Source organism: Pavona decussata, unplaced genomic scaffold (assembly GCF_977016875.1).
Source record: "Pavona decussata unplaced genomic scaffold, jaPavDecu1.1 SCAFFOLD_4, whole genome shotgun sequence".
NCBI lineage: Eukaryota > Metazoa > Cnidaria > Anthozoa > Scleractinia > Agariciidae > Pavona > Pavona decussata.
Window position 1 is genome coordinate 1687821 of NW_028145428.1, and position 27775 is coordinate 1715595.

Genomic DNA, 27775 nt, shown 5'->3' on the forward strand with positions numbered 1-27775 from the left:
AGTAGTGTTTGTTTCACTCGTCCGTTGATCATGAGCGAGTTTTTTAGATCTCTGTAAATAAAGAAAGGGCAGAGAAATAGCATAAAGGGTCCATCTCCGTTTTTAAAAACATTGTCTATAGAGTTTTCCAATCTTCATACATCTAAAAATGAGAGCTCGTGATTAGTGAATTATAGATGCAAAAACTGCGTGTTTTAGTTTATTTATTAAATTTGCAAAAGAAAGCACACGCACACTCAACGACAACAACAACGAAAAAAAAAACAAGACAGAATTCTGAACATTTCTAACGAAAAAAGTAATAACAATAAAGGCCGTAACCAAGATAGTGGTCAATACTCGTGTTATTAGTAATGTTATTATGCTGCGCTTTTTGATCCTGAAATATTCTTTATGTGAAGATGAACGTAATTAACTAATTGCTGTCCTCAGTGTGTCACTGACCAGCACAAGTCCTGTTATGGTTTTCAAGATGTAGGGAACGAAGGTCAGCTTATTCTTGCCCATTCGGCCACGTTTTCAACGCCAGGAAACATCAAGACGATGACGATTTGGGCTTATCTTTTGAGAAACATTTATCACAAAAGACACTTATCGGGCCCGGTAAGTTACTGGGACTTTCGAGAAACGGGCCCAGGGCTTACAAGAGGCAGTTTACGGTATTCCTAGATAAATAGGAGAAAAGGTAGACACAGCGGGCGTTTTCCATTTACCAAAAGATTCCGGAAAATTCCGAGAATTTCGGTGGGAAATGTTTATCGGTGAAGAACGTGTTCCATTTAACACATGTTCCATCCATTTCCTTCTCCGTCCGATGTATTCCGCACAAAAAATACAAAATGGCGGTACAATTGTTGTGGTTAAACGAAATTGTTGAGTCAGTCTTTGGAAGAAGAGAGTCGTGAATTCAAAAAATGATGATGACATTCCTATCCTGGCGACGATTGCAACGTATATGAGACGCGATCTTCACCAAAATCAAGGATTTTATGAAAATATTAAAAGCCACTCCAGGATGATTTGAGGGACCATTGAAGCTCTGTGCAGAGAAGTACAAGCCACAGGAAGAGCTCCTCAACGACACGCACTCGAAACAGCTGCTGTGAAAGGGTGAATGACAAAAGACCTTGTTTAATTACAGATGCAAAATTTTAGGCTTCAAGGCGGGAGATAATCGGAACATTGAAAGAACCCGAGGGTGAGATGTAATGTTTTCTTCGATAAATACTACTTACCATTGACATACATGTCACAGTTGTGATTAATTAACGTTTGAAAATCTGGAGTTAGGCCGTGACACATCGAGCAGTAGAAGAAGCCGCCATATTTCCTTACCGAAGATATGGTCGTGAACAGCCTGGAACTGGTCAAACCTTGTGAAACTCATAAATGGAACACGCAGTTCCATCGGAAAAGTTTCCAACGGGAAAACGGGACTTCTTTTTTACAAGTTCCATTCTTTCCGGAAATTTTTCAGTGGAGCGAACCAAAAAAAGCATGTTCCATTTACAACCCAACCGGAATTTCTGGAGTATCTTGGTAAATGGAAAACGCCCAGAAATACCAAATGTATATAGGAGCCGTAGCGTGTCCTTATTGCTACTTCGTGACATTGCCACAATGTTCTGTTTTAGTTATTTTTCGTTTCCCTCCAGAAAGAAGTCGTTTCCTCGTTATCAGGTGTGGATGAGTTAAAGGGGACAATTAACATACCGACCAAATTTGACGGCATTAAAAATGCTTTGTTGGACTTCGAATATAATGTGCTCGTTTCTGAGTATTTATTTTGCGTGCGAAAGTATGGAAGCAAACGGACATTAGTTACGAAAACTAGTCGCTTAAAATCGTCTTTATCTCCAATTTCAAATCATCATGGCAGAAGAAGACATCGAAACATAGAAATCTTTATGGTGACACTTCCGGTTCATGGTTGTCATGCAACTGTGTAGCTTGCGAGTTGTTTATTGGAAAAATATAGAAATGTTTATTAATTCGTAAACTGGATTGTTTTGTCAAAGTTCTCTTGATTCAGAGGGTAAGAGTACAGAAATAACCCCAGTGCGGGTTAATGAAGAATTCGATGCTAAATTCTTGTTAAATCGTGCATGAAATGATCATGAAATACTAAAAATGATCTCGTCGTCGACACACTAATTTTATGCTTGTATCGAGCACGAATAGATGAAGAAGATGCCCAAATCTTATGTTGGATTGTTAATTAAGGTATCAGCTTAGTTTCCCTACCTTTATGTCTGAAAATAATGCACGTTTTTGAATCTCTTTTGGCTATCGTAGTTCGCGGTCACCGGCTATGTCATGCCATTGTTTACAATGCGAATGCCAGATTTTCCATAGGGTAGGTGATAAATTCGAAGCCCTGCGAGTCACTTAAAATAATTTACCCAAACCTTTGTTTTGATATTATGATTAATAAGTACACAGTGAAGCCATACAAAGTCATTTTGTGATAATCTAAGTTATCGCCCATGGGTAAAATTGCCGGTATTTAAGTTCGAAAATTTGGTTGTTAAATATTTGCATTTATAGCATGTTGTTCTAGATCAGTTTCGGGTATAAAAGTAACGTAAGTTTTGAATGTTTTTCTGTGGAACAGAAGAAGAAGGCCTAGAAAAACAATAGATGTTATTTCAAGATCCGTGACAGACTGTGGATTGATACGCGGCCGGCCAAAGTTAAGGAAAATTCCTTCCGGCGGAACTCGGATTTTGGCTCAACTGAGTTGAAAATCGTTTTTCGCATTTTTACGCGTAAGGAAGCCGTATTTGAAAAAACTAACTACAGCCTGTTTTGTTTCTTACTAGGGCCTACCTATGAGCAAAATATGAGGGAAATCGATTTTTTTGACTTGTGCCACCAAAAGTTGATCTCGGTCGATATTTGTGGGAAGCCGCTCTTAAATCGTCCCTTGAAACTGATATATATATTTTTAACTGAACTGATTAGCTTTTAATGTATAGCATATATTAATATTATTTTCGTATTTAGACTGTTACCTGCTTTCGATAATTTTTTTTGTAAAAAGGTGCAATACAAATATTTATCACATGTATTTTACATTAGTAATAATGATTGACTACATTTAGACCGGTCTTTCTTTAGTCTTCTCTTGCCGGGGAGTTTAGGCGCCGCTATCCTCCATAACTCCCAGAATTTAATTAAAGCTATAACATTGACACTTGGAGGATGATAAGATGGGTCGGCAACAGGAAGTGATGACGTGATGCGAAGTGGGAAAAACAAACGTCATTGTTGCTAAACCTCAGCCATCTTGGATTTCTGGATTTCCCAAACTCAAGAAAAACCGTCTAAATTGATCGGAAAATATTCACAACCAACCCAGTTAAATGTATGAAAAATTCACAAAGTTGAATAGAATTTACTCAAAAATTTAAAAAAAAAATTACAACATTTAAATTATAGACATTCAAAGTCGGCGCAAGGACTTGGATATCTTGTCAAAAGTCAAACTTCAGCAGAGTGTCAATATGTAACTGCTTAAAATTTCATTTTAATCTTTTCAGGGATCTGAGTGAAAATCTCATTTTCAGAACAGAAAGAGGAACATTTCCAAATGCCTCTACACTGGAAACTTTGTAAGTTAAAGCACTGTAATGCAACATACAGCTCAACTGTCGATTTTGAAATATTCACATAATTTCAGAGAGTGCTGAGGCCGCTAAGTTTTCACACGTCCAATCACCTTCCAGATGTTCTACAGGTTCAAAGGGGTTTATTTAAATAAGGGCCCATGGCAAAGGGCCAAAATATTCAGGGATCCATGGGTACAAAATAGAATAATTGGGGCTCTATGGCTCCATGGCTTTACTCCAGGCCCCCATTTAGCCGGGTTCATCATATTTGACGAGCGTACTTTCCATTTATCAAATTGTTAGATTGGAAAAATTCCAGAGCTATCCGTGTCAAATGGAAACGATTTTTTTCCATTCGTTCCAAACTTGCATCTCATTAGTTTAAAAAACTTACATGATGATGTGGCCAGGAGAAAAAAAAAATGGAGATTGAACTTTTGTTAAAAAAGACGGCGATTTCCGTCTCAATCGGTTGGAGTGGAAAAGTGGAATACCTCTACATGGAGTACTTACATTTGCGCGTTCGCATTATATGGACTGGGTTACACATCAAAATTTTCGGATTTCCAGTGAAACAAAGACCCCTCTTTGAGACCCTGATTAGATCGCGTTTCATTAAGTCTTTGGTTTGAACATCATTTGGTCATCACACTGCATAAAACAATATTTCGCAACAATTTCCAGTGTTCCGCAAGATTTTCTTGCGTCTGCTTCAGTTTCTCTCTTAGTCAGTAATCATACACGTGATCGAGCGTTACAGGAAATTATGAGAGAAAATTCTCCTGAATACAATGAATGGTTCATTTTTATAACTTCTAAGAGTCTTAAAATTGTTTTGAGAGAACCCTGGACTCCTCTTACTCTCCCGTCCTGTTCAATTAGGCAACAAAAGAAACCTTTGTTCCGCATTGCCTATCTCCATGCTGGTGGGTATTTTTCTGGTACAATTTATCGGGTATTGGGAGATTAACAAAACGTAAAGGGTAACGCTCCTGTTACCTCGCATTCCCTGTTTAGTGGGGATCAGTAATAACCGTAATCGCTTCTTACTTTTGAAAGGTGTCGACCTTTCTCTTTAAAATTCCCGCGCAAACCATTCAGGAATCATACTTTACATTTCGTGCAGCTTATATTTAGAATGTAATAAGTCGTTATCTATTTTTTGTGGCTTTTATATATTTCTTCTTTTGCGATAGTTTACAACCCTCTTTCTTATACTTTGTTCTAGGAAGCTTGGCATGAATTTTATTTCCACCCTGTCTCACGGTATTTTGGATAATTTGTACAGTTTACAGACTTTGTAAGTATAACTCTGAATTATTATGAATAAGCAATATCGGCAGTTGAAAACATCACCGTAAGAACGAATCAAGCTTGAACAGGATTCAAACCATACTATACAGCACCCGTGAAGCGTTCCCAAAATGCATCTCAGCTATTAAGCTAGCCGGGAAGAATACTCCCCAGTGATATGATGTAAGCAACGTTAACATTTGAAACTGTAATCCGACGTTAATCGAGCCTATGATCTTGCGGTTATGGTGCAGTCCTCTTACCAAACTACTAACCAAATGGAAGGCTCAATTGAGGTTTTATACTTGAAAGACGTAGAGGAAATCATTATGTAGTAAATTACAATCAGCCGGGTAACTACAGTCCTGAGGGGGACTGTTTTGGGTGGCATTAACTGACATCTAGACAATCTGTGCGGAGGCTTTCGTCAAAGGCAAGCGAACTGTGTAAAACCCGTGGTAGATGATATTAGGTCTCTTGTTTTTTCCTTTTCAACTACGCCTTGATTTCATTGGCCGTCAATTAGTGAAGCCATGACATTGTTGGCCGCAAGGACGTTAAAAAGTAATGTTGCGTGTCAATCGGTTTTTGTTTGTCAAATGTCTGTTCGCCAATTATTTATGAAATTATTCGCTTTGTCTGTTGATTGCCTGAATTACTAATGTCGTCAAAAGTCATGATGTTTTGTTACTAAAACAGCTTTCCTTACAGAGCGATTCGTTGGTGGTAGTCGGTACTGTAGGTAATACGCACAGGAAAGTCCCAGTTGATTATGTAGTTAGTTTGTGAGTGACTATGGTATTCAGCAAAGTGATTGTTGATATCACCATTTTTGTTAGCTCTTTGGTAGTCGTGTGTCGTACGTTTGCAGACCTACAACTCAATTTATAAATGTATGCATGTTTTTCGAGATATGAACTGCTGACAGAAATGTAAGCATATTTCATGATTGTTTCACCCTCGTGACCATTAAATATAATTTTGCGTGGCTTGACTAACTGTTTTATTTTGTTTTTAGGGACTGCAGCTCCAATCTGATTACAGATATTTCATCTACTGCTCTTGTGTCACTAACCTCGTTAACGACATTGTAAGTTGCAGATGTGTGATCTTCACAAGAGAAAGACTGTAGATATTAGAAACGTCAACATCGAAGTCCAAGTAAATTTAAATATCATACCCACGTACTGAGTTAAGAAAAGAGTTTGGGATTAATTTTCTACCTCTTTTTGATCATTATCCGGCCAATTTCAGTACCGCTATTGATAAAGAAAGCAGTTTTTCAGTATTTAAATTTTCTCTTTTGTTTTATTTCATCCTCGAAGGAGCCTCAGAGAAAACCGGATTAACAAGATTGATCAGGTTGCGTTTAATAACACAAGAAATTTAAAACATCTGTAAGTGAAACAAAACCGTGTTCGCCGTGTTTTGCCACATTTTAGTCATGCTTGTGTTCTCTGTCTTCTTAAAACGTTCATTTGTTTTAAATTTAGATATCTTCAAGAGAATCTATTAGAGGAACTACCTGATGAAGTGTTCATTGGCTTATCGAAGCTTAAAATACTGTAAGTCAAATGCCAGCAGATATTCAGTGACTATCTCAGTTCTGTTTCAGAGACTACTCTTCATCAGACGTCACAAATACAAGGAAGCCAAAACCATATTGCTAAGTTTATCCCAAAACTGGTGTATAAAGCAGTGCACGTGTTTTAATAATACATTCAACGGTTGTTTCACATTTTCAAAGATTACCAATAGAAGTTCCTTCTTCAGTGTTAAGGACTGATACCACCTTTTCATCCAAGGAATTAGTTCTTATTTTAATAACAAAAAACATGATGATTGGATAATGATATTCCAGATTTTGATTGGCTCACCTGCTATAGGATATATTACGCATTCTCACCATGCTCGAAAAATAGCGACTTTTTTTTTATTAAAACTTCTTCTGGTCTTTCTTGAAGAATGAAAGATCAGAAAGATCTAATAATATTTCTTACTTATTTTTATTAAAACAATTATCCTTTAGGCGTACGTTGAATATAGAATAATTATAGCCTATGAAGCGCTACGCACCTCGGCTATCTGTCATCTCCAACGCGCAGTCCTGGAATAATAACATGCTTCCTTTTCTTAAAAGGTACCTTAATGACAACAGGATTCAGAGGTTATCTTCAAAGACATTTGCTGGACTTTCCTCCCTGCAGAAGTTGTAAGTTGAATTATGGCAACAAAAGTACTGCACGAAATGGTGACGATTACTATGATTTATAAATAGTTTCGCCTGTCTGCGATTGATGAAAGCGTCACACCTGGCGCAAAGTTCCCAAACAAAGATTTCCTGTCTTCAAACTAGAACTGCTTGAATATTTGCGAAAAATTATTTGCAAGCTTAAAGAGAGAAAAGCACTTTGCTGTTAGAGCGGGCGAGGACATCGACGAATTGATGAAAAAATTAAAAGTATTACCGAAAAAAAAAAAAAAACCAGTTAATTTTTCATGTGCGCTTTGGCTCATCATCCTACATGAGTTTTTAGTAAAATATTTCAGGGATAATCCATACATTAACCTTTGATTGCATTTCAAATATGCACGGATATTTGTTAGTGGGCGTTATTTATCTCCTAAGCTCAGAGTAAACCTCGACCTTCGTTATTAGAAAATTATTCACTTTCCAAAACAAAGAATGTCCAGGGACAAAAACGTGTTTTTTTTTTTTAATTTTAGAAATCTTCAAAATAACTCTGTCAGTATGAAAAACCTTCCACCAGACGTTTTCAGTGGACTTCAAAGTCTCAAGGAAATGTAAGTCAGAATTACAAGTGTACATCTTGTCGAAATCAGTGAAGTGTTTACTGCCTACAGTGTATTTATCTTTACAGTTTAAGTTAATACATGTAAATAGCAATTTGCAATTTGTTAACTATACAGTCACATGCTACATATCTAAATCACGGTTCTGATTGATGAGAAAAGCTTTCGGATAAAATAGTTATTATTGGATATTGCTTTCGTTCTCGCAATATCAGCTAATCATAAAATCATTATTGACTCCTTTATTTTCACTGTTTAGACATCTCGATGAGTTTATGCTTTGTTGTTATGCTGAGAAAGCAGTGCCCGGTGTTCGTTGCCATTCACCCAAAGACGAGTTTTCCAGCTGTTCGGACCTAATGAAAAACAGGGGTGTTCAAGTTTGCGTCTGGATTCTGGGACTTTCTGCTCTTATTGGTAATCTCTTCGTCATCTTAATGAGGGTGATTGTGAATGAAGACAACAAAGTGCACTCTTTTCTATTGACAAACCTGGCGATTTCAGATCTGCTGATGGGTGTGTATCTTCTGATCGTTGCAATCAAAGACGTACAGTGGCAAGGTGAATATTTTAAACATGATAATAACTGGAGATCCGGGACATTATGTACAGTTACTGGAGTCCTGTCAATGGTATCAAGCGAGGTCTCTGTGCTTATGTTGACCCTCATCACAACTGATAGACTCATCTGCATTGTCTTCCAATTTAGAGTCAGGCGAATGAACCGCAAAACTGCTTATACTGTTGTTGGCGGAATATGGATTTTTGGAATAATGATGTCAGTTATTCCAACTCTTGGTTTGCATTACTTCTACGACAGTAAACGCAATATCGGATTTTATGGAAAATCAGCCGTCTGCCTTCCTCTTCAACTTTCAACAGAAAGGCAAGCTGGCTGGGAATACGCCGTCGGTATTTTCATTGCACTTAACTTTGCTTCCTTTATCTACATTCTCATTGCATACATAATTATGTTTTTCACGGTTAAAGCCGTTTCAAAACAGGTGAGGTCAACAAACATGAACAGAGAATCTCAAATGGCGCGAAGAATGGTGTTTATTATCCTAACTGATTTCCTGTGCTGGATGCCTGTGATTGTTATCGGGCTTCTATCTCTGCTCGGGAAATTTCATGATCCTGAAAAACAAGCTTACGTGTGGATTGCCGTGTTTGTTCTCCCGGTGAACTCGTCTATTAACCCCATACTTTACACATTCTCCGCTCCGCTCGTGAGAAAAAAAATTGGTCAAAAGAGAGCTTCATTGTGCAGTATGATAGACGAACTACTACAACGGTCAAAGAGAACCCCAGGTTTGTTATACACCTTTTCATAAACATACGAGAATGCTTTTCTTTAGGGGTTGAGGATCAATTTTAAAAACGACGTGTGTGATAAAAAAGCATCGCGAGAGCGATCACACGCAGCTGAGAATTTATGTAACATGAACTTTGACAGTTACGTAATGATTATATAAATGTTGCAAATTTAAAGAAGTCGTCAGGGGACTCTTAGTCCTTTCGAATTTTTGACACATTAAGTGAACGAATCGCATTGGAGTTAGTGGGATTCTACTACACTGTACTGTACTCGATCCTTGATTCTTATTGAAAACACATTTTTACTACGTGTTTATAGCAAATAGGGCAAAAGTTTCCTTAAAAAAATCGAGGTACTTCGAAACAACAGTCTTCCGCCGGAGTAAAAGCACTTGCTCCAGCGTAAGCACAACAACAACAGCAACGACAACGAGAATTCAATTGCTGATTGCTATGAACGTGTAATAAGATAACAAAACAAAAAACAAAAACAGAAACAAAAAACAAAACAACAACAACAACAACAACAAAAAAACAGGTTAAGTTAATATGGGAGTAAACAAAACAACAATTAAACCAAATTCTAGGCTTCAATTAATAATTGATTAGCCTGTATGTGATGTGAAACTGTCTCCCGCTCGCAAATCACACAACACTTATCAATAAAAATAGCCAATGTGTGTCCAAAGTCGTGAGGACGTTCAAAACAATTTCTTCCACTAAATTTGACCTGTTCCTTTCTCCCATAAGAAGCTTACCGTTGTTTGCCTTGATCGTTTGTTGCAAAACGCCGTCGTGCAATGAAAGCGCTAATGGTCGCCATGAATGATCCGTCTTTCAATCAAAGAAATCTATCAGGCCTCGGGCCGATCTACGTTTTTAGCTTCCAACACAAAAAATGTTTTGCCGTTTCTAGAAAGACGCGGTCCAAATTAACCTTTTGGGATTTCCTTTCAAGCAAACACTTTATTTCCATGTATGTTTGGCACAAACAAACCGGGTTAAATTCAAATTGTCACTGTGAAACAAATGAAGGAACCAACAAGACACAGAAGGAAAGGAGTGCTCAACCAATACCTAGCAACTATTCTTGCTTCCATGCGAATCAGGAGGAAATTATTATGCTCCGTGATAAAAAGTAAAAAGAAAAGTAGGTTTAGCTTGACATTCACTGTTTAGCTAAAATCAACCAGCAATATTGATAAATCAACATCATAATAGCAATAATAGGCCTCTCCGCGGGCTCATAATAATAATAATGGGCCTCTCTCTGCAAGTAAACTATTCAAAAGAAGAAAGGCTTCTACAAATTACCTCATAACTCCTAGAAAAAACATCATTGGGAGAGGATAATTGTTTTTCACGCCAATTTTCACACCAGAGTATTTATTTTGCCTTCACACTTAACGCCTTAAGCGATACCCTCTTTCACAACCCAATGCTAATCTAAACAGTGCAACTTAGGCAACGGCATACCTACCACAGCAACTATGAGGGAGCACCTCCCTCCCCTCGGGCACTAATTTAGTTTAATGATGTTCCGCCGATATTATTCTACCCTGAAAATAAATAAATAGCTGTTGAGCCCATTAGTGTTGTAAGCGCGTAGTTTTAAGAACTTGTACAAATTGTCTTAGACTTGATGTCAGTTACTATCTATCATAGTGTACTTGAACCATTCCAGCGTTTGCTTTATGACCGACCCTCTAGCTGCTGTGAAAATTGCTTTTAATATGTTCCGCGGTGCAATAACGCTGTTTTGTCTACGTGTTGTTTAATTTTAGCAACAAACGAAGGCAGACTGGTCCGTCGAAACGTTGCTGTCCTAAGTGATTCGCAGAAGACACTAGCAACAAGTGTAAGCCCATCACCAATACCAAGCTCTTCAACCATGCCATCAGAGGACCTATCGGAATGCGTGGGACCTAAGTCGGATTTGAAGCTGATGGAAGTGCCAAACATATTTTCAGTTGAGACATCGTCCTCAGTGGTAAGACAACTGCGATGACCATGATCTAGAGTTAACGTATGTCGTGTGTAAACTACTCTTACTGTAGCTCAATTTACCAGAATGAACATTAATTTTGAGGGCCTTGTCAGTGTAGCACAAGATTCAACTTGTCGGAAACAATTTTGAAATTGATATATGTATTTCTTTCAGTCATGGTTAGCGACAGAGGCATACTCGGAAAACGAAAATCCGAGTTCTTCTAGCTGGAGTCAATTACTAGTTCGGATGCTCAAACATTTAGGTGCGGGAGACTTGTTGGAGCCAGGGCCCTGTTGTATTAATTAAGATGGGTATTTTCTGTAACCATTTTCAGCGTTCCTAAGGATTTTCTTCAGCGATATATTGAATCCCTCAGCTGAAGAAGGTTTACTGAGGATAGGGAACACACAGATAGTGCGAGAACATCCTTCGGCATGCAGGCAACGACTGCAGAAAACACCCACTTATCTTCTCCCTATCTTGATTCGGGGGAGGGAGGATTCTGCTCGCGCCGGTTTACAATCTAAATAACTTTTTTAATAGTTAAGCAAACCCCTTGAAACTTAAGGAATTTTTCAGAAATTTACCTGAAAGAAAACTTGAAGTGGTCGGTTACTGTAAATTAAATTTAATGTTACCATGGCAACAATTTTTTGACAGGACGTTTTTTTCAGAAAAATCCTAGAAAATCCCATTTTTAAATGGTTTATAGCTCATATTGGTGTTCCTTTAGTGGTTTGATCACTTTCGTCCAATTTCGGCCCTTTCCTGAAGTTTTGGGGAAATCCAGAAAGCCATGATGGCGGATTCAAGATGGCCGCCATTTGGCAATCATGACGGAAGTACCACGTCATAGGATGTCATCACTTCTCGCTGCGGCCCACAAAGGAAACATCTCTTGGCGTACTATCTATCCTCGAAGTCTCCTTGTCAAACTTTTATACTTCCTTTAAGTTAATATTTATACGTATTTTTCGGTCAGTGACACAGCCTACTCAACACGCATCAAGAATCATTTGTGTGAAGAAAATAAAGCTATTATCGGATGAACCAAACATCACCTACGTAAACTGCGGTTCAACCAACAGGCAGATTTTACCTTCTTTAATTAAGTCTGTGTTAAAATATCTGAAATTACGAAATAATTCTAGAACGTCACGCGAAAGAAATCAACGTAATTCTTGCAACTTAAAAAGATATTATCTGGTGTATTTGTGGAAACGAAAATCGGAGAACGTGATAAAAGTTAACATTTTATTTTGCGTCGCAATCCATTCCGACCCAGTCAGTCTACCCGTGCCCAGAAATGGGTAGTACACTGCAGTGGTAGTGGACTATTATTTTAAGATTGCTGCCAATACAGAAGGTTTTTTGGGGTTTCTTAAATAAACCAGGACCGAGTACTGGCCGAGTACTTTCGAAATGAGCTTTCCAATTGCTTTTACTTAGGAACAAAGAAATGTTTACGTCGCTTGCATTGTTTGAGGTTCTCACAACCGCAGTGGTCCTTTTTTTTCTAGGCTTTTGTTGTTGCTTGCGCTGGAAATGGAATACGGCTGATAAAACATTTCTCAAAGGGAATGGAGGACGAATGGAGGAGGGAGGCAGAGCTAGTAAAGGAACTTAACACAGGAAATGGACATCCAAATATCCTCAAATACTTCTGGCATTGTAGAAGTATGTATAAAGCTAAGGTCTTCACTTCCATAATATAACATAATTATAGAATTGTATATAATAGAAGATTTTGATTGAACATTTGAAGATTCAGATTAAATATTAAAGAACGTGACTTTTGACGACTTGAGACGTTTAAAGAAGCACGCTCAACTAAGAAGCATTGCGCGCCTTTGTTGTTGTTCTCATCCGGGGTCTTCAGGGAGACTCATATCATATGGAGGCGTCAAAAACACAGTCGCTAAGTGAGATAGTTTCGCTCTTAGTCGCGGCAAGGCTAATGAATATGGTATTAGTAATGAGCAGTATTCCCTGTAGAAGTTTCTTTTAGCGCTGGATTTTTTTTAATACTGATTGAACGCCATTTAGGGTTTGGAAGATTGCGTGATTGTCACTGAACAAAGTCATCTGGTTAACTGTGGCTGGAGTTTTGTTTTGATCTCAAAGTTCATTCGTTCGTGGGTTATATCGTTTTGTTTACTATTGTTTATTAGGCCTCTTGTTACTTGGGCCGAGCCCAAGTTATAAAAAAAAGGATTTCTCCGTAAATCTCGAATGGCAAAGAGGGGTGTGCTGCGCGTGCGCTACATTTTGACCGTATAGTGCATTTGTTCACCATAAGCCGCCATTACGGGACAAAAAACAGGGACGTAAAATCAACACAACGAATAACCTTTTCTTAAGAGAAAACAGCTAGTATGTGTGTTGTCTGCTAACTCTTTCCATTGAACGAAACCAAGGGGCAACTTTCCTTTCAGGACGCATATTTTACAAAAGTTTGACTTCGATTAACCTCCCTCGCTTAACCTCCTTCGATTAACCTCCCTCCCTCTTTTTGCTCTTCTCGATAAATTCCCCTTCGGTGTCGAACGTAATCGAGAAGGTCAGGCCGTAAAAACTGAATTTACATACAGCCGAACAAAACATTTCATTTCTCTGGCCGCAATATAAAAAAGAAAACGTGCAATTAACTTTATAGATTCAAGACCATTCCGTGGGTGAAAGGCTTAGGGTAAAGTAGGAACCTAAAACTAAAGCTTCGAAAATAAATAAAATTTCATTCGGGGTCCAGTGTGAGCGATAAGATCTATTCCCCAGAACAAATGTAAACACTGAAAGTTTGCTAATGCACAGCGACAATCAACGCTTGACGTATTAAGAGCGGACCATTAGAAATCACGGGAGGGGGATAAAAATTTTTCAGTGGATGAATTTTTTTTTTAGTCCAATTTGTCTGCATCAATTTTTTTTTCGACGTGGAAGCTCTGTACGATGTTTTTTTCGACAGAACTTCTTTTAATATTAAAGGCATACAAAGCTCCGCACAGTTTAATTACAGTGCCGCTCAAGGTGACACTCCCTTTGGAGTCTCGATTTTCGCGAAATTCAAGTATCGCAATTATCGAGAAAGAAATGAGGTACTAAATGTATCACACCTCATGACTCGAGGCATCTTTTTTTCACTTGTCAAGGAAACTCTGCTTCTTCGTGTTGGTCGATACCATTTTTTTAATTACAGAACTCAAAAGCAAAAAGCGTGAGAAGTTCGAAGGCAATATAGTACGTTTATTCAGTGTTGTTTTCTCGGTCGAAGATAAAAACGTCTTGTCCAATCAACAAATGGATCGTGCTTCAAAGAGTTCACAAAGCATACGATAATTTTCACAGCAACAACTCTGCCATTTCCACCCGATACCTGAGAAAAACGCTCACATTCATTCTCAATTAACGAAAATTATTTCCAACTCAATGGAAGGAACTACCTCCAAATCCACGGTACTGCCATGGGCACAAAAATGGCCGTTGCTTTTGCAAACATTTTTATGGCCAAATTGATAGCCAAAGCGTCGCCGTAAACTTGGAAACGTTACATTGACGATATATTTCCGCTGTGGGACATTAGTAATTTATACGATATAGAACGGTTCATCGAACAAGCAAACTCATATAATCCAACAATCAAAATTATGGCTGAAATCTCAAATGCTGACACTACATTTCTGGATAAAGTTATATACAAAGGCAATCGATTCCATCACCATTCCATACTGGATATTAAAACGCATTTCAAGCCGACTGAAACCTTTTGCCCTAGCCACCCACCAGGAGTCAAAAAGGTGAAGCCCTGCGACTCCTACGAACAAACTCCTCAAAAACAACATTTCCTTGTTAGAGGCTACCCAAATAATCTGATTAAAAAAATTATCAGATGTCAAATTTATAGAAAGCTAAGGTAATCGGTATTGAAGCAAAAAGACAACACCCCCAGACAAATTTTGCCTTTTGTGACAATATCAACCCTCGTGCTCAACCTCAAACATGTTTTAATGGGAAAACGGCGCTTAAGTCAAAGCCAGCCTTTCCGGTCTACGAGAAATCTTCAAAGAGTCACCACTAATTTCCTTTAAAAAAGGAAAATCTCTAAATGAAGTGCTTGTCAGAGCAAAAATATAGAGAGATTACATTTCAAAAAATGTTTCCCTATTCAAAAGAAAGATTGTTGAAGGTTTGCTATAGTAAAATTGCTTTATATTTCTTCTACATTTTAAATCCATGCATAAATGAGCACGAGATCAGGTTGCATTGTCACTTCTAAAAACATTTAATACATGCAAAATGTGTTAAAATGATAGAAGAGCAGGTTATATTCTTGAAATGTGCAATAAAACTACTTGACGTTGTGTTTTGATATTGTAATTTGGTTTAGTTTACTTGCAGGAATTTTTTTGGATGGTGAACTGCTTGCAAGAATTTTTTTTTTTTTTGCAATTTTCCTTTGCAGGAATTTTTTTTTTGGGGAATTGTCACCCCCCCTTCCGTGATTTCAAATGGTCCGCCCTTAATTTATTAATTTACGTTCACTTGGATAAAGTCAAAATGTGACCCTCCACGGGAAAGCAGGGAAAAAGGTGAACGCACGGGCACTGCCTATTGTTTAGCGTGTCAATTTGGCGTGAGTGAAATGACACGCCGGCATCTGAGCAGTGTGTCAGAATGAGGGGCTAATTAAAATTTTTCTTTTGTTCGTATCAGTCGTACGATAAAAACAAAGGTACGTGTTGGATGAAGTGTGTCAAGCACAGCACCGAGTGAAATGGTACGCCAGCGAGTAAAATGGCACGCAAGTGGCCAACATCACACGGTAGCCGTGTCTAAGATTTTGAATTTCATTCAATTTACCGTTCTCTCGTCTTGTCAAACAATCGCAAACTTGATCGGCACGCGAGCAGTGTTTCATCCAGCGGTATAAACGTACGCTTACTTTAGAAACAATTAAACATTCTTCTCATATTTTCGACAGTACCAGGGAGCTCTTCTCAGTCGAGTGTGTAACCAAAATTATTCAATTCATCTTTATTTGACGCTCTTTAACGCGACACAAACTAACGAGGGCGACGAGAAAATGTCAGATTACTCGTGGCTTCGTTTCAGCAAACATAAAACGCAAAAATAAAAACTTTCAAAGGAAATTACCCTAAAAATCCGAGTAAATGTTGTGAATGAAATTATAACAGTAGAATCTGAAAAAAATCTTTCCTTCGGGGTCGAGTGTTGGCGATAAGATCGATTCATTGAAACAAACGTAAACGCCGAAAATTTGCATATTCATACCAACAACAACTGAGTACTGCAACGATAAACGCATTTTTATTTTTGCGTTGGATAAAGCCAAAATAGCAACTCTAGCATCCGGGCTTCCGTAAAACTGAAAGCCCCTTCCGATGTCACCAAACGTTGAGAGAAGCCGTCGTTTTGATGCAGAAAGGAACTGCCACGCTGAAAACATCGGGATATTTTCGGTCACGTGCCAGGCAACCAAAATCGTTCAGGTGTATAAGGTTTCATCCGGCGACGCGGCATTGAGGAAGAAAATTTTTCGGCGCTTCTTGGAAGGAAAACTGGATGGTTTCTGCTTGTTATTCAATCGCCACGGGAGCTGCAGTGTCTTTCCACTTTATAAACCCAGCTTCTTTCATTTACAGCCCTTCTAAAACCTGGAAATTCTCTCTTTAGTGTCATGATGTTTTGTCCATTGGCAATCACGCAAAACCACTAAAAGAACTGAACGTACACTTCGATCTTGCGGAACAGTGCGAGTGAAGTCTACTTTCTCTTTTGTGTGTTTTACAAACAAATAACTGTAGAGATAATTTGAAATACTTCATTCTTTGGTCACTCACAGAGCGCTTTGATTTTAATTTGTCATATTCCAGTGATCATGAAATAGATTCGTAGAGTTAACTTTCTGTAAATCGGATGTTCTGTATCACATGCGTCCCATATCGAACGCATGCCTTTTCGCACGCGTGTCATATGACACGTTAAGCGTGACATTGCGATCGTGCGCTGTTACCAGTGAAAAAGCTGTAACATCTGTCACAGAAAGCCCAGAAAAGAAGGGTATCAGGGTGGAAAGGTATTCGCACAAATACCCCCTCTGTCGCCAAAATTCATCATTACCACTGGAACCACATATTCTCCTTTGTCGCCAACTGAATCCATCATTATCTTGGAAGAAACTCTTAGATGCACCTCATGGTTACAAAATCCGACATGTTTAGTATTAAAGAGAGTAATGTTTTATTTTGTCTGCGTGACATTTTCGGTTGATTTACATCACGTTTATCGCAAATAAAAAGTTATGCCTTAGACTCTCAGCGAATCTTTTATCGTTCACCTGTCATCAAAGACTGGACTAACGTGCATGCTCAGATACTCCTAATACAACGACGCCCAAGTATACGCTCCCACAGCGTCTTGTTGTTTCTGTTCAGCGACTGTCGTTCTTATGCCCTTTGTAGCATTTGGTTCAGGTTTGGTCTGGCTCATTTCAGTGCGCGGTTCGATGACGGTATGTAAGGATTAGATTTTAACCATATTATAATCACTATCTTGCAGCTTTTGTATTGCCGGGCCCGGTTATTTGTCTTTGTAGCAAGATGTTGGGGTTATCGGCGGTGTAATATAATTTATTCGTTTTCTTTCTAGATGTTGTGTTTCTTATCATGGCCATCTGTCTTTTGATCATTTCTTTAGCGTATTATCGAGCTTCTTTGAAAGCTATGCAATACGCTGAATAAAGGGTTTAAGTTCTCTTTTAATAGTTACGGCTGTGCTTTTGTTATCGTTTCGCCCCACTCTGTAACTTTGAGGTTTGTGTTGCGGGAGCCTAGTATTTCCACTGTGTTTTGATTACGCCATATTTGTTTTCGCAATTCTGCTGTGTAGGCATTCTCGTCGCTCTAGGAGTCCTCCGGCCGTAAGTAAATTCTGCGACATTTTAGGCAATGGTCAGCCAAGACCGCGGTTTCGATCCTAATATTGTGGTTGTCATCAGTTGCCGATTCTCTAGAAATGATAGAGATGGTTAACCCTACACTGTAAATCGAAAAGATCTGTTTTAGCCCCCAAACTGGGGCCGTTTCGGTGAGTAAAATACAGTACTATTTTTGGGGCTAATTTAGCTCATTTGGAATGGAGCTGTTTTGGCCCCAGTAAACGGGACTGAAATAGTCCTTCATAAGGTAGCCGAAACGAAGACACGGAGGGGCTATTTTGAAAAAAATGAGGGGTTGTTTTGGCTTTTAAAAGGGTTGAAATGGTGCACTTGGAAGGCCAAAATAGCCCTTCTGGAGCCGTTTCATGCCTTCAGAAAGGAGGAAAATTGGCCCATATTTGTGGCCGATTTAGCCCAATTTATACTTAAAACAAACGTTCTCTAAAGGACTAAATTGGCACCAACATGTCTGAAACGACATCCTTTATAAGAGCTGTTTTGGTCCTTAATTATGTAAAATAGCCCTATTACAAGAACTAAAATGGTTCTTAGCATGCCTCATAATGGACCCATAATTGAGCCATTTTGAACCTGTATAAAGGAGAAACAATGACCACAATGGGTGACTGATTTAGCCCATATAACTACCAAAATTAATACACATTTAGGGCTGAATGGTCAATTTAGGGCGGCAAGGTCAATGTTGGCAAGCAACAACTATTGAGCCCGCATTATTATTGCAGTCTACCCTAAATATGTGATTTCCATATATGGCAGCCTGCCTTGCATCTTATTCTGTGCCAGTCCGTTCAATCGCCACTTTCTTGGAAGGCTGCAAGTTGAGCAGCAGCAAAGTTTTCCCCTCCCACCCTCCCATTTTTTCTTGTTGCTTGCCTTCTCTTATCCTTTCTATTTTTGTTCACTGCATTTTGTTCTATCTCTTGTCAGTTATTCATAGATGTTTAATAAAATAATTAAGGGCGGGGAATTGCTGCCTGCAGCACCCCTTCAGCCCTGTGCTGAAGCCCCGTCAGGGAGGAGGAGCTATAGGATTTGCTGGACTTTGTTAACTTGGCCCAATGACATTATGCCGGCCATGCATTTTCACGTGCGAACTATGCCCCCCCCCCCCCCCCCCCCTTGCAGTACAGGCATGAGGCACCCCCTCGGTATGGCGCCATGTACCGAGGCCCCTCATTCGGTTATCATCCGGCGGTGGGTTTTATCTGAGCTTTGCTGGTATATTCCCTGCCCAACTTTGCCAACAAAAGAATATTGTGTTTTCTTCGTGTCTGCACGCCATAACATTAACCCGACAAGGCTTTTGGGCCTAGCACTCCTTAATTTTGCCCGCCACTGTCCGATTTACACTACAAGATTTGAAATGGTTACCGATAATTCAACGAGAATCTATTATGGGCGACCTTGCCTCCACAGAACAGGTTTTGCCATGTTTTTTCTAGACACATAGGCGTTTAACCTTTCAGACGACACCATTTTGTTTGTTGAAGAACATGTGCACACGTGCGACTGAATTTGGCACGCTGGCCCATTTTTTGGGAGGCCAAGGCTACCTTGCAAGGCAGTCTCAGCCCGCCTAAGTTTTAGGCACGCAGGCCGATGAACTTAACTTTAACATGGCAACATTAGGAGTGCAGTATCATAAATTACTGCCCCACATGCCAAAATTTAGGAGTGCTGGGCCCAAAAACCTTGTAGTGTAAACCGGGCTTTTATCTAGTCTGTTTGCCTCAGGGTCCAGTGGCCAAAAATAAACTGCTAGATACTCTTTGCCTAGCTACACATGATGGCAAGTTCATGATGAATTTTTGTTTCTGTACCCTGCTGGTAAAGACACATGATAATAGTGTTCCTAAATTAAAGATAAATAATTACTTGGCATCAAAAGAAGAAAGAAAAAAGTCCTTGTATAAGTTGCAATCACAAAAACTATATCCAGAGCAAAAACAAATTCTGGATAAGACAGGTATGCTAATATATTTTTGACAATCCACCCTAAGATCAAAAGATATAACATAGGAAACCCTTAAGAGCTTCTGGTAAAATGCAGTAACTGTCAAAATAATATTGTAAACTACTCCTCAATCACACACAAACATACCAAAATTACTTGATGGCATGGGTTACAACATAATAAATGACAATGCTTAATACAAATGCTAACCTCATTCCTAGAGTCTAACTTCTTTCTGAGAACAGGGTTGATAGAACACTTCAGCATGAAGCTAAATTTGCTCACAAATGACATATGTATCTCGACCACAGTATCACATGCAAAGGTAAAGGCATCTACTGTAAAGTGATCAAACAACGTACAACAATTCATTTAACTATAAAAGTTAACGTTAAAAGAGAACGACGTTTCGACCATCCGACGGTCATTTTCAAGTTCAAAATGAGAAGTAAAATATGTGCTTATATACAATTGTGAAAAAACTAATGAGATACTGACTTAAAAAGCTCTAAGATATTCACATCTAAACAATATAAAAAATAATAGCGTGAATGATAAATACAAAGGAACGCTAAAAACGATAAAAGGTATTTAAAAGGTATTTAAAAGTGATCGAGTCGCATTGTTTGTTTAGTTTCGGCTTTAGGTCGCGAATAAACAACATCTCGAAGATCAAGCAGTCGAGTTTGCTCTGACACTTTCTCAGGATTCTGAAGTTGCTTTTAATGGTCTCTGGATCCTGTCCATGCTCGTCCTTTACATGATTGCCAATTGCTGACCGTTTGTGTTTCCCCTCCACACGTTGATGTAAGTGTCGACTCGTGAAGCCAACATAGTCTGCATCGCACAGACCACATTTGAAATAATAAACAACGTTTTGTTGATTCAAAATGGGAGGTTTATGTTCCTTTGGCTTGATTTTGCTCTTAATCTTCTGACTTGTGTAGACAGGATGGACATCAGCATCGATCTTTCGGCTGAGATCATTAAGTTGGTGTCTTACTGCGTTCGCCGATTTCTGGTCTTTGAATGGTAGGACGATTCTGACGAGAGCTCGTTCGCTCTTAGCATTGATTTTGGTAGTGTCTGGCCTTTCCTCTTGATGTAATCAAGGGCAATAGAACGTAGCGTTGCAGCTGCTAACTCTTTGTTTTCTTCGCTTAATTTTGGTTCTAGTTTCCAGTAGGCTTTTTCAAAGGTTGCCTGTATTTCCATTGGCGAAACTGGTTGTGGAAGAGCGAAGTCCAGGCCACGCTTGCATTATCCTGAAACCGTCGTAGAGAACACCATCACATATTTTATTGAAACGAAAGTTACTGAGAATGCATGTTCTGAACAGCGGGTATCCGACGAACGAGCTCTCGTCAGAATCGTCCTACCATTCAAAGACCAGAAATCGGCGAACGCGGTAAGACACCAACTTAATGATCTCAGCCGAAAGATCGATGCTGATGTCCATCCTGTCTACACAAGTCAGAAGATTAAGAGCAAAATCAAGCCAAAGGAACATAAACCTCCCATTTTGAATCAACAAAACGTTATTTATTATTTCAAATGTGGTCTGTGCGATGCAGACTATGTTGGCTTCACGAGTCGAGACTTACATCAACGTGTGGAGGAACACAAACGATCAGCAATTGGCAATCATGTAAAGGACGAGCATGGACAGGATCCAGAGACCATTAAAAGCAACTTCAGAATCCTGAGAAAGTGTCAGAGCAAACTCGACTGCTTGATCTTCGAGATGTTGTTTATTCGCGACCTAAAGCCGAAACTAAACAAACAATGCGACTCGATCCGCGCGAAGTTATTTGTTTAATTATTTCACTTTTAAATGCCTTTTAAATACCTTTTATCGTTTTTAGCGTTCCTTTGTATTTATCATTCACGCTATTATTTTTATATTGTTTAGATGTGAATATCTTAGAGCTTTTTAAGTCAGTATCTCATTAGTTTTTTCACAATTGTATATAAGCACATATTTTACTTCTCATTTTGAACTTGAAAATGACCGTCAGACGGTCGAAACGTCGTTCTCTTTTAACGCTAACTTTTATAGTTAAATCAATTTCGAAAAACTTGTTGATTCGTACAACAATTTATCGGTAAAAAGCTTCGCAGCGAACTGGCATGTACCTTGATCATAGTACCACACAACAAGGGAAATTAGAAATTAATACTTTGAAACAATGCATCTATAGTAATTTGATCAATCAATGCCTAACAGTTAGGATTCCTCAGCAAAAAGCTTCACACCTAACTGGCATGTACCTTGATCATAGTACCACAGAAAGAGGAAAATTAGAAATTATTAGTTTGAAACAATGCTTTTATAGTAATTTGATCAATCAATGCCTAACAGTTAGGATTCCTCAGCTAAAAGCTTCGCACATAACTGGCATATACCTTGATCATAGCACCACAGAGCAAAGAAAATTAAAAATTAATATTTTGAAACAATGCATCGATAGTAATTTGATCAATCAATGCCTAACAGTTAGGATTCCTCAGCTAAAAGCTTCGCACCTAACGGGCATATACCTTGATCATACTACCACAGAGCAAGGAAAATTAGAAATTAATAGTTTGAAACAATACATCTAGTGTGATTTGATCAATCAATGCCTAACAGTTAGGATTCCTCAGCTAAAAGCTTGGCAAGATTTCCGCACAGCCAGATACATGTAGCAAGGAAAGTTATAAATTGATAGTTTGAAACAATGCATCTCAAGCAATTTGATCAATTGTTTAAAAACTGTTTTTAAAAACATTTGAACCGACTTATCATAATAAATAGACTTGCATTGCTATGAGGAATAAATAAAAATGATAAAGTTAAGCTGCAGCTCGTATATTTTATTCTAAGGAGAATCTGGTGCAAATGGCAATTAAATTTTTACTAGTCGCTTAAGAGCCGATTTCTGAAATTATCAAAAATCGGGCGTCAGTCGTGAAATTTCGAATTCCTTCATATTTTGCCCATATAATCTCTATAGTGGAGTATTTTCAAAAAGAACGTTAAAAGTTTCATCAGCGTGTTATTTTTCTCGAAATCGGGCAAAGTTTGAAATACGGCAAATTAGCGTCCTTTCGGTCACGAAACTTACTGAAAATTACCCATTTTCATCTCGCTCGTAGAAAGAAACGCCATGTCCTCCATTAATGAAATGTTTACAAAATATAAACACATCCATCTTCTTCATAATGCACTAGTTAAATTTAGATAAGCTTGAAAACTGGAAATGTTTCGGCCGTTAGAAGAAACCCCATGTCAGCAATTTTAAAATTTAGCAAATTTCATCCAATTTCAACACAAAAGAAACCCAATTGGTACGTCAAGTTTGAATTTAAAATGAAGACATTGTTAAAGCACAACCTTTGTAGTTTACTGTGTTAAAATATTTTTGGCGGCATTGCAAAAGTACCCCGTCGAGAGACCAAAATGTGAAGGGCACTTTGACACGAGGAGAGCCTGTGAAACGAACAACGGCTGTCGCGCTACAAATCAAGTCCTCTGTTAAATTATCACTTGGGACAAAGAATATGTTTCCTATAAGCTGTAAAGAAATTGCTAATAGTAGCTTATTCCCTTTTGAACTTAATAGGATAATATTTTGTATGATTTTGTCAACTCATGTATTTTTACACATGTAAAGGTCAGGATTAGGCACATTTTGCTGGATACTGTTTCCATTATTCTGCTTCAGCTACTTTTAAAAATACAACAGTCAGGAAATACCAATAGTCAGAGTATTTCTAAGCTTTACTTCTTCTATTGATTAATTTTTTAAGACAGGAAAGGCAAACACTTTAGAACTATGAAGCAAAGATTGTATAAATTCACTTCGAAGAGGTCAAAGTTAACAGCAGAGATCAGCTATGTGATTGTCGCATCGCAGTATAAATATTTATGAAATTGCTATAAACTAGCAGTTTATTCTAGCCCTGAATTCGAAAAAACTCGCTAAGGAAGACTTACCACAGTGATCTGATCTGCAGCGCCAGTAACTCTTTTTAAACGGAAAAAAGTTGAAATCCTTGTAACTGCGTGACTCTGACAAACTAAAGCGTGATCAAAACCGCGTGGGACCTGGTAACCGAACTATCTTCCCATCTGCTACGAAGGCAAACAAGTAACCAACGAGAAACAATTCCGTATTTTACCTCTGTAAATATGTAGTTCTTCAAGTTCCTAAGCCAGCCGTCTAGCCAAATATACACGCCTCGTGCTTGAAAAACGTTTTTTTAGGCGCTTTATTATACTTTTATTTTTATTTATTTTTTAAGTGTTTTCATCGCGATGAACAGAACTTTTAGTATTTAGATTTAGGATTTTATGGATGATAAATAGTTTTAGCATTTAATTACTAGGATTTTTATGATTAGAAGTTCGGAGGTTAATTGTAAATTTGTAATTTGTAATTTCGTCGTTACATTGATTGGTTACGGCTGACCGCCCAATCATTGTTTAGGTAATCTGGGCATCCAGAAGTTTTTACTGCCATTTTATAATAATAATAATAATAATAATAATAATAATAATAATAATAATAATAATAATAATAATAATAATAATAATAATTAAGAACGGCCCTGTATAAAATATATATATAGATATGTTCATATTCAGGTGTTGGTTTGGTTTAAACGTTGGTTTGGTCAGTTTTGGCCTTCATTTAGCAATCATGACTTAATTACCGCGTCATATGACGTCATCACCCACTCCCCGGTCTAGATATGGTTAACTGGTGTTGTCCTACTTTATTATAGCCATAGAGTTTTCTGCAGTGAATGATCGCCATGTCTTTTTTTTCCTTTCTAGCTGAGGAGTGTGCATTAAATTATAATCGAAAGGGATTTCCTCGGCTCACGAAAAGTTCATTGTAAGCGAAACTCCATTTTTTAATAGTTTATTTTATCTTATTCTTCTTAGCCACTTAAATATGGCCAGATTTTCTTTTCTCGTCAGTGGCTCGATTAAAAACAGGTCTAGACATTAAGAGAATGGTAAACAGTTTAACTCGCCATAGGACCCTATGACTTTCTATTTTCTGTCTTGCATAAACATCGATAAATTAATGGTAGCTAACAGTTTATCTGCACCACGTTAAGGCCACATGATACCCACTTACCAAATGTTTTAATTAGGGATAGGTTTACTAATGCAATAGCCCATTTTACAGTTGTGTGCTAAGTGACCTGGTCTTGGATTCTAAGCGAGGCTGGGGGTGACCTTGTTTTGATACAAACCTCACTGCTTTTCATATGCAGATCATACTGTTCTTATGCTAACTATTTGCATTTACACATGAGAAGCAGTGAGGTCTGTATCAAAACAAGGTCAACCCCATCCTCGCTTCCAATTAAAGACCAGGTCACTAAGCACACAACTGTAAGATGGCCTATTAGTGTTAGCGTTAGGTTTAGGGTTCGGTATTGGTGAGTGCGTACCATCAAATTTAAAAAAGGATGGCCGAAATCTTGCAAATTTACTTTAAAGCAATCAAGCTGTTAGTACTAATTCATCTTTTCATTGTCTTTTGTGAATCATTTCTTCTGAACTGCAGCTATTTGTTGATATCCGTTCGCTTGTAAAGCGCTGGTCACTGAATAGTTAGATGCCAATTTAGTTCAGTTCAAGGAATTTCAATAATATTTCGTATCCAAACCTTAAAAGTGGTATTTTCTTCTGAACGCAGTTTATTGTGCTACGACTTCACCTCATGCACGTCGCTGGACGAGTATTTGAAAAGCAGTAAAGTTGTTCTCAACCTTGACGCCCTCTTTGCTGTGGCCATGGACTTGCTTTTCGCTATACAGTACCTGGAACACAAAGGAGTTGTCCATAACAACATTACAACATCCAGTGTGTTGATAACAAGAGGATTAAGGGTACGATTGATGAAAGGAGTAAATCTCTGAGTGCTAAGATATATCCCCTTAAAAAAACGTAATTATATTAATGATAACGGTAACAATGAATACAGAAAGCTCCAGAGCAGTTTAGAAGTCTGTTAAGATTGGTTCTCAGGAACTTGAGACGCCGGCTTTTAATCGTTTCATTTTGTAACGCCGGACAATCACACATTGATTTCCTGTGAAGTTGATAGCATAACATCACATGAAATAACATAACAGGGTAACAGGGTAAAAACATCAGTTGACAATAAATGAAGATAAGAACTGATTTTGCGTGTAGGAGAACGAGGAGAGCAATAGGCAATTTATTTCCTTATTAAACTTGATTAAAGATTTGATCACTCTGACGTTAGGTGGAAGGCAATTTCACAACAATGTCCAACTGTACCAGAAACTGCGTTTTGAAATATTTAGTTTGGAGCTGAGACAGGGAAAATTTGTTCTTTATGTGGAACAACTGTCTCAGAGAGATTCTGTCATGCAGTTAGAGGCTGGTGTCAGTATTTTCTTATTCATCTCATTCCCATTACATACACGAATTAAAATCATTTCTAAACTTTCGCCACTTTCTTAACTCGGCTTATTCGACTTAACATTAAGGCGTTAGCGTGGCAGAGTGGTCAGGGTTTCCAGGTCTGGGTCCAGAAACTCCAGGTCTAGGCCACATTCTGGCCACTAGCTGAAGTTCTTTTACAGTCAAACCTGGAGTTGAAACTGTTCTGCCAGTTTGGAATTTTTGGAATTTTGCAAAAGATATTTTTCGCTGTCAAATTGTGAAGGCTCGTCTACACTAACACCTTTTGTCATAATCACTTACCGACAGTTACAGGACCGTTATTCAGACACAATGTCGACTAATCTAAAGCATATTTGTCGTATCATTCACTTGTGTCATGCAGATACCTCCAATAGCAGCTGTCTTGGGAGGGTTTGGCTCGGCTCAGCGTGTCTCACTGGACTTTCCTGAATGTAAAAAAAATGGCCACTCAGTGAAGGATATCTTGGGGCAAAACATTCTTCAGTTTGGTTTTGTGTTGTCCGAGTTGATGAAGAATTGCCGCAACTCTGAAGACTTCGAAGAGGTATGAATGTCACACAAGCAGAGTCACAGCATAAAAGTGCTAACTAAATAAAGTGAGACTAATGTAAAGGCAGGTGTTTGTGTTACACCGCATGACCAAAATACCAATAATGCTGATAACATATTTATACAAAGCGCTCATTCAAAAATGTTCATGGCGCTCAGCAATCAAAATGTAACATAGTATACATAAGTGAAAGGTTTAAAGATTATAACAAATTATAACAAGCAACTAAGAAAAGCGCTTTGCCAAATTTCAAGGGAAGGTGCCTTTTAAACTACTTTTAAAACCTGACGCTTGGATCAGTTAGAGAATATAACCTTCAAACTCTTTACGACTGGCAAACACATGAAATTATTTTTTGTTATTAATTTCCCATTTTCTTGCTTTCTTTGTCAAGCTACAAGAAGTTATGCATTTATGTTTCGAACAAGACCCGGATGTTCGACCGGACGCGTCACAAGTTCGAGGACTCGTGGAGGATCTGTGGTACCAAAATGACGTCTGGGATACTTCTTTGTAAATATGAAGAACTTTGTTTCTTCACTGACGAGATTATCTAATCTCCAGTGAGATATATTTCTTAGTCAATTTTAGAATTTAGAAAATCCAGTGAATTGTAAGAAACGGCTCGTATTATTTAAATATTTTTTGACAGTCCAGTCACTAATGTCAATCTTTATTCTTAGACTAAACTCATTGAACAAAATATACATTTTTCGACGAGAAATTCATTTTACTGCCAAGTACTTGCTTGTCGCCCCATTTACTTCTGTAATCTCAAAAGCGGCATACAGTCGAACCTCCCTTTGCGACAAC

At 38.2% G+C, this 27775-nt stretch overlaps 1 protein-coding gene across 3 annotated transcripts in view; it reads left to right on the forward strand.

Annotated features, from left to right (window-relative positions):
• LOC146489711 (uncharacterized) overlaps window positions 1–27775 on the forward strand; it is a 109101-nt gene extending 81326 nt beyond the window's left edge. For all 3 annotated transcript variants that reach the window (XM_085104075.1, XM_085104080.1, XM_085104066.1), the window contains 14 exons: window positions 3543–3614; window positions 4840–4911; window positions 5923–5994; window positions 6230–6301; window positions 6398–6469; window positions 7045–7116; window positions 7632–7709; window positions 7978–9029; window positions 10820–11025; window positions 12546–12702; window positions 24778–24838; window positions 25655–25847; window positions 26774–26956; window positions 27357–27775. In XM_085104075.1, the coding sequence (XP_084960201.1) occupies window positions 3543–3614; window positions 4840–4911; window positions 5923–5994; window positions 6230–6301; window positions 6398–6469; window positions 7045–7116; window positions 7632–7709; window positions 7978–9029; window positions 10820–11025; window positions 12546–12702; window positions 24778–24838; window positions 25655–25847; window positions 26774–26956; window positions 27357–27479 (2485 nt within the window). In that variant the 3' untranslated portion in view covers window positions 27480–27775. The remainder of the gene's footprint in view (window positions 1–3542; window positions 3615–4839; window positions 4912–5922; window positions 5995–6229; window positions 6302–6397; window positions 6470–7044; window positions 7117–7631; window positions 7710–7977; window positions 9030–10819; window positions 11026–12545; window positions 12703–24777; window positions 24839–25654; window positions 25848–26773; window positions 26957–27356) is intronic.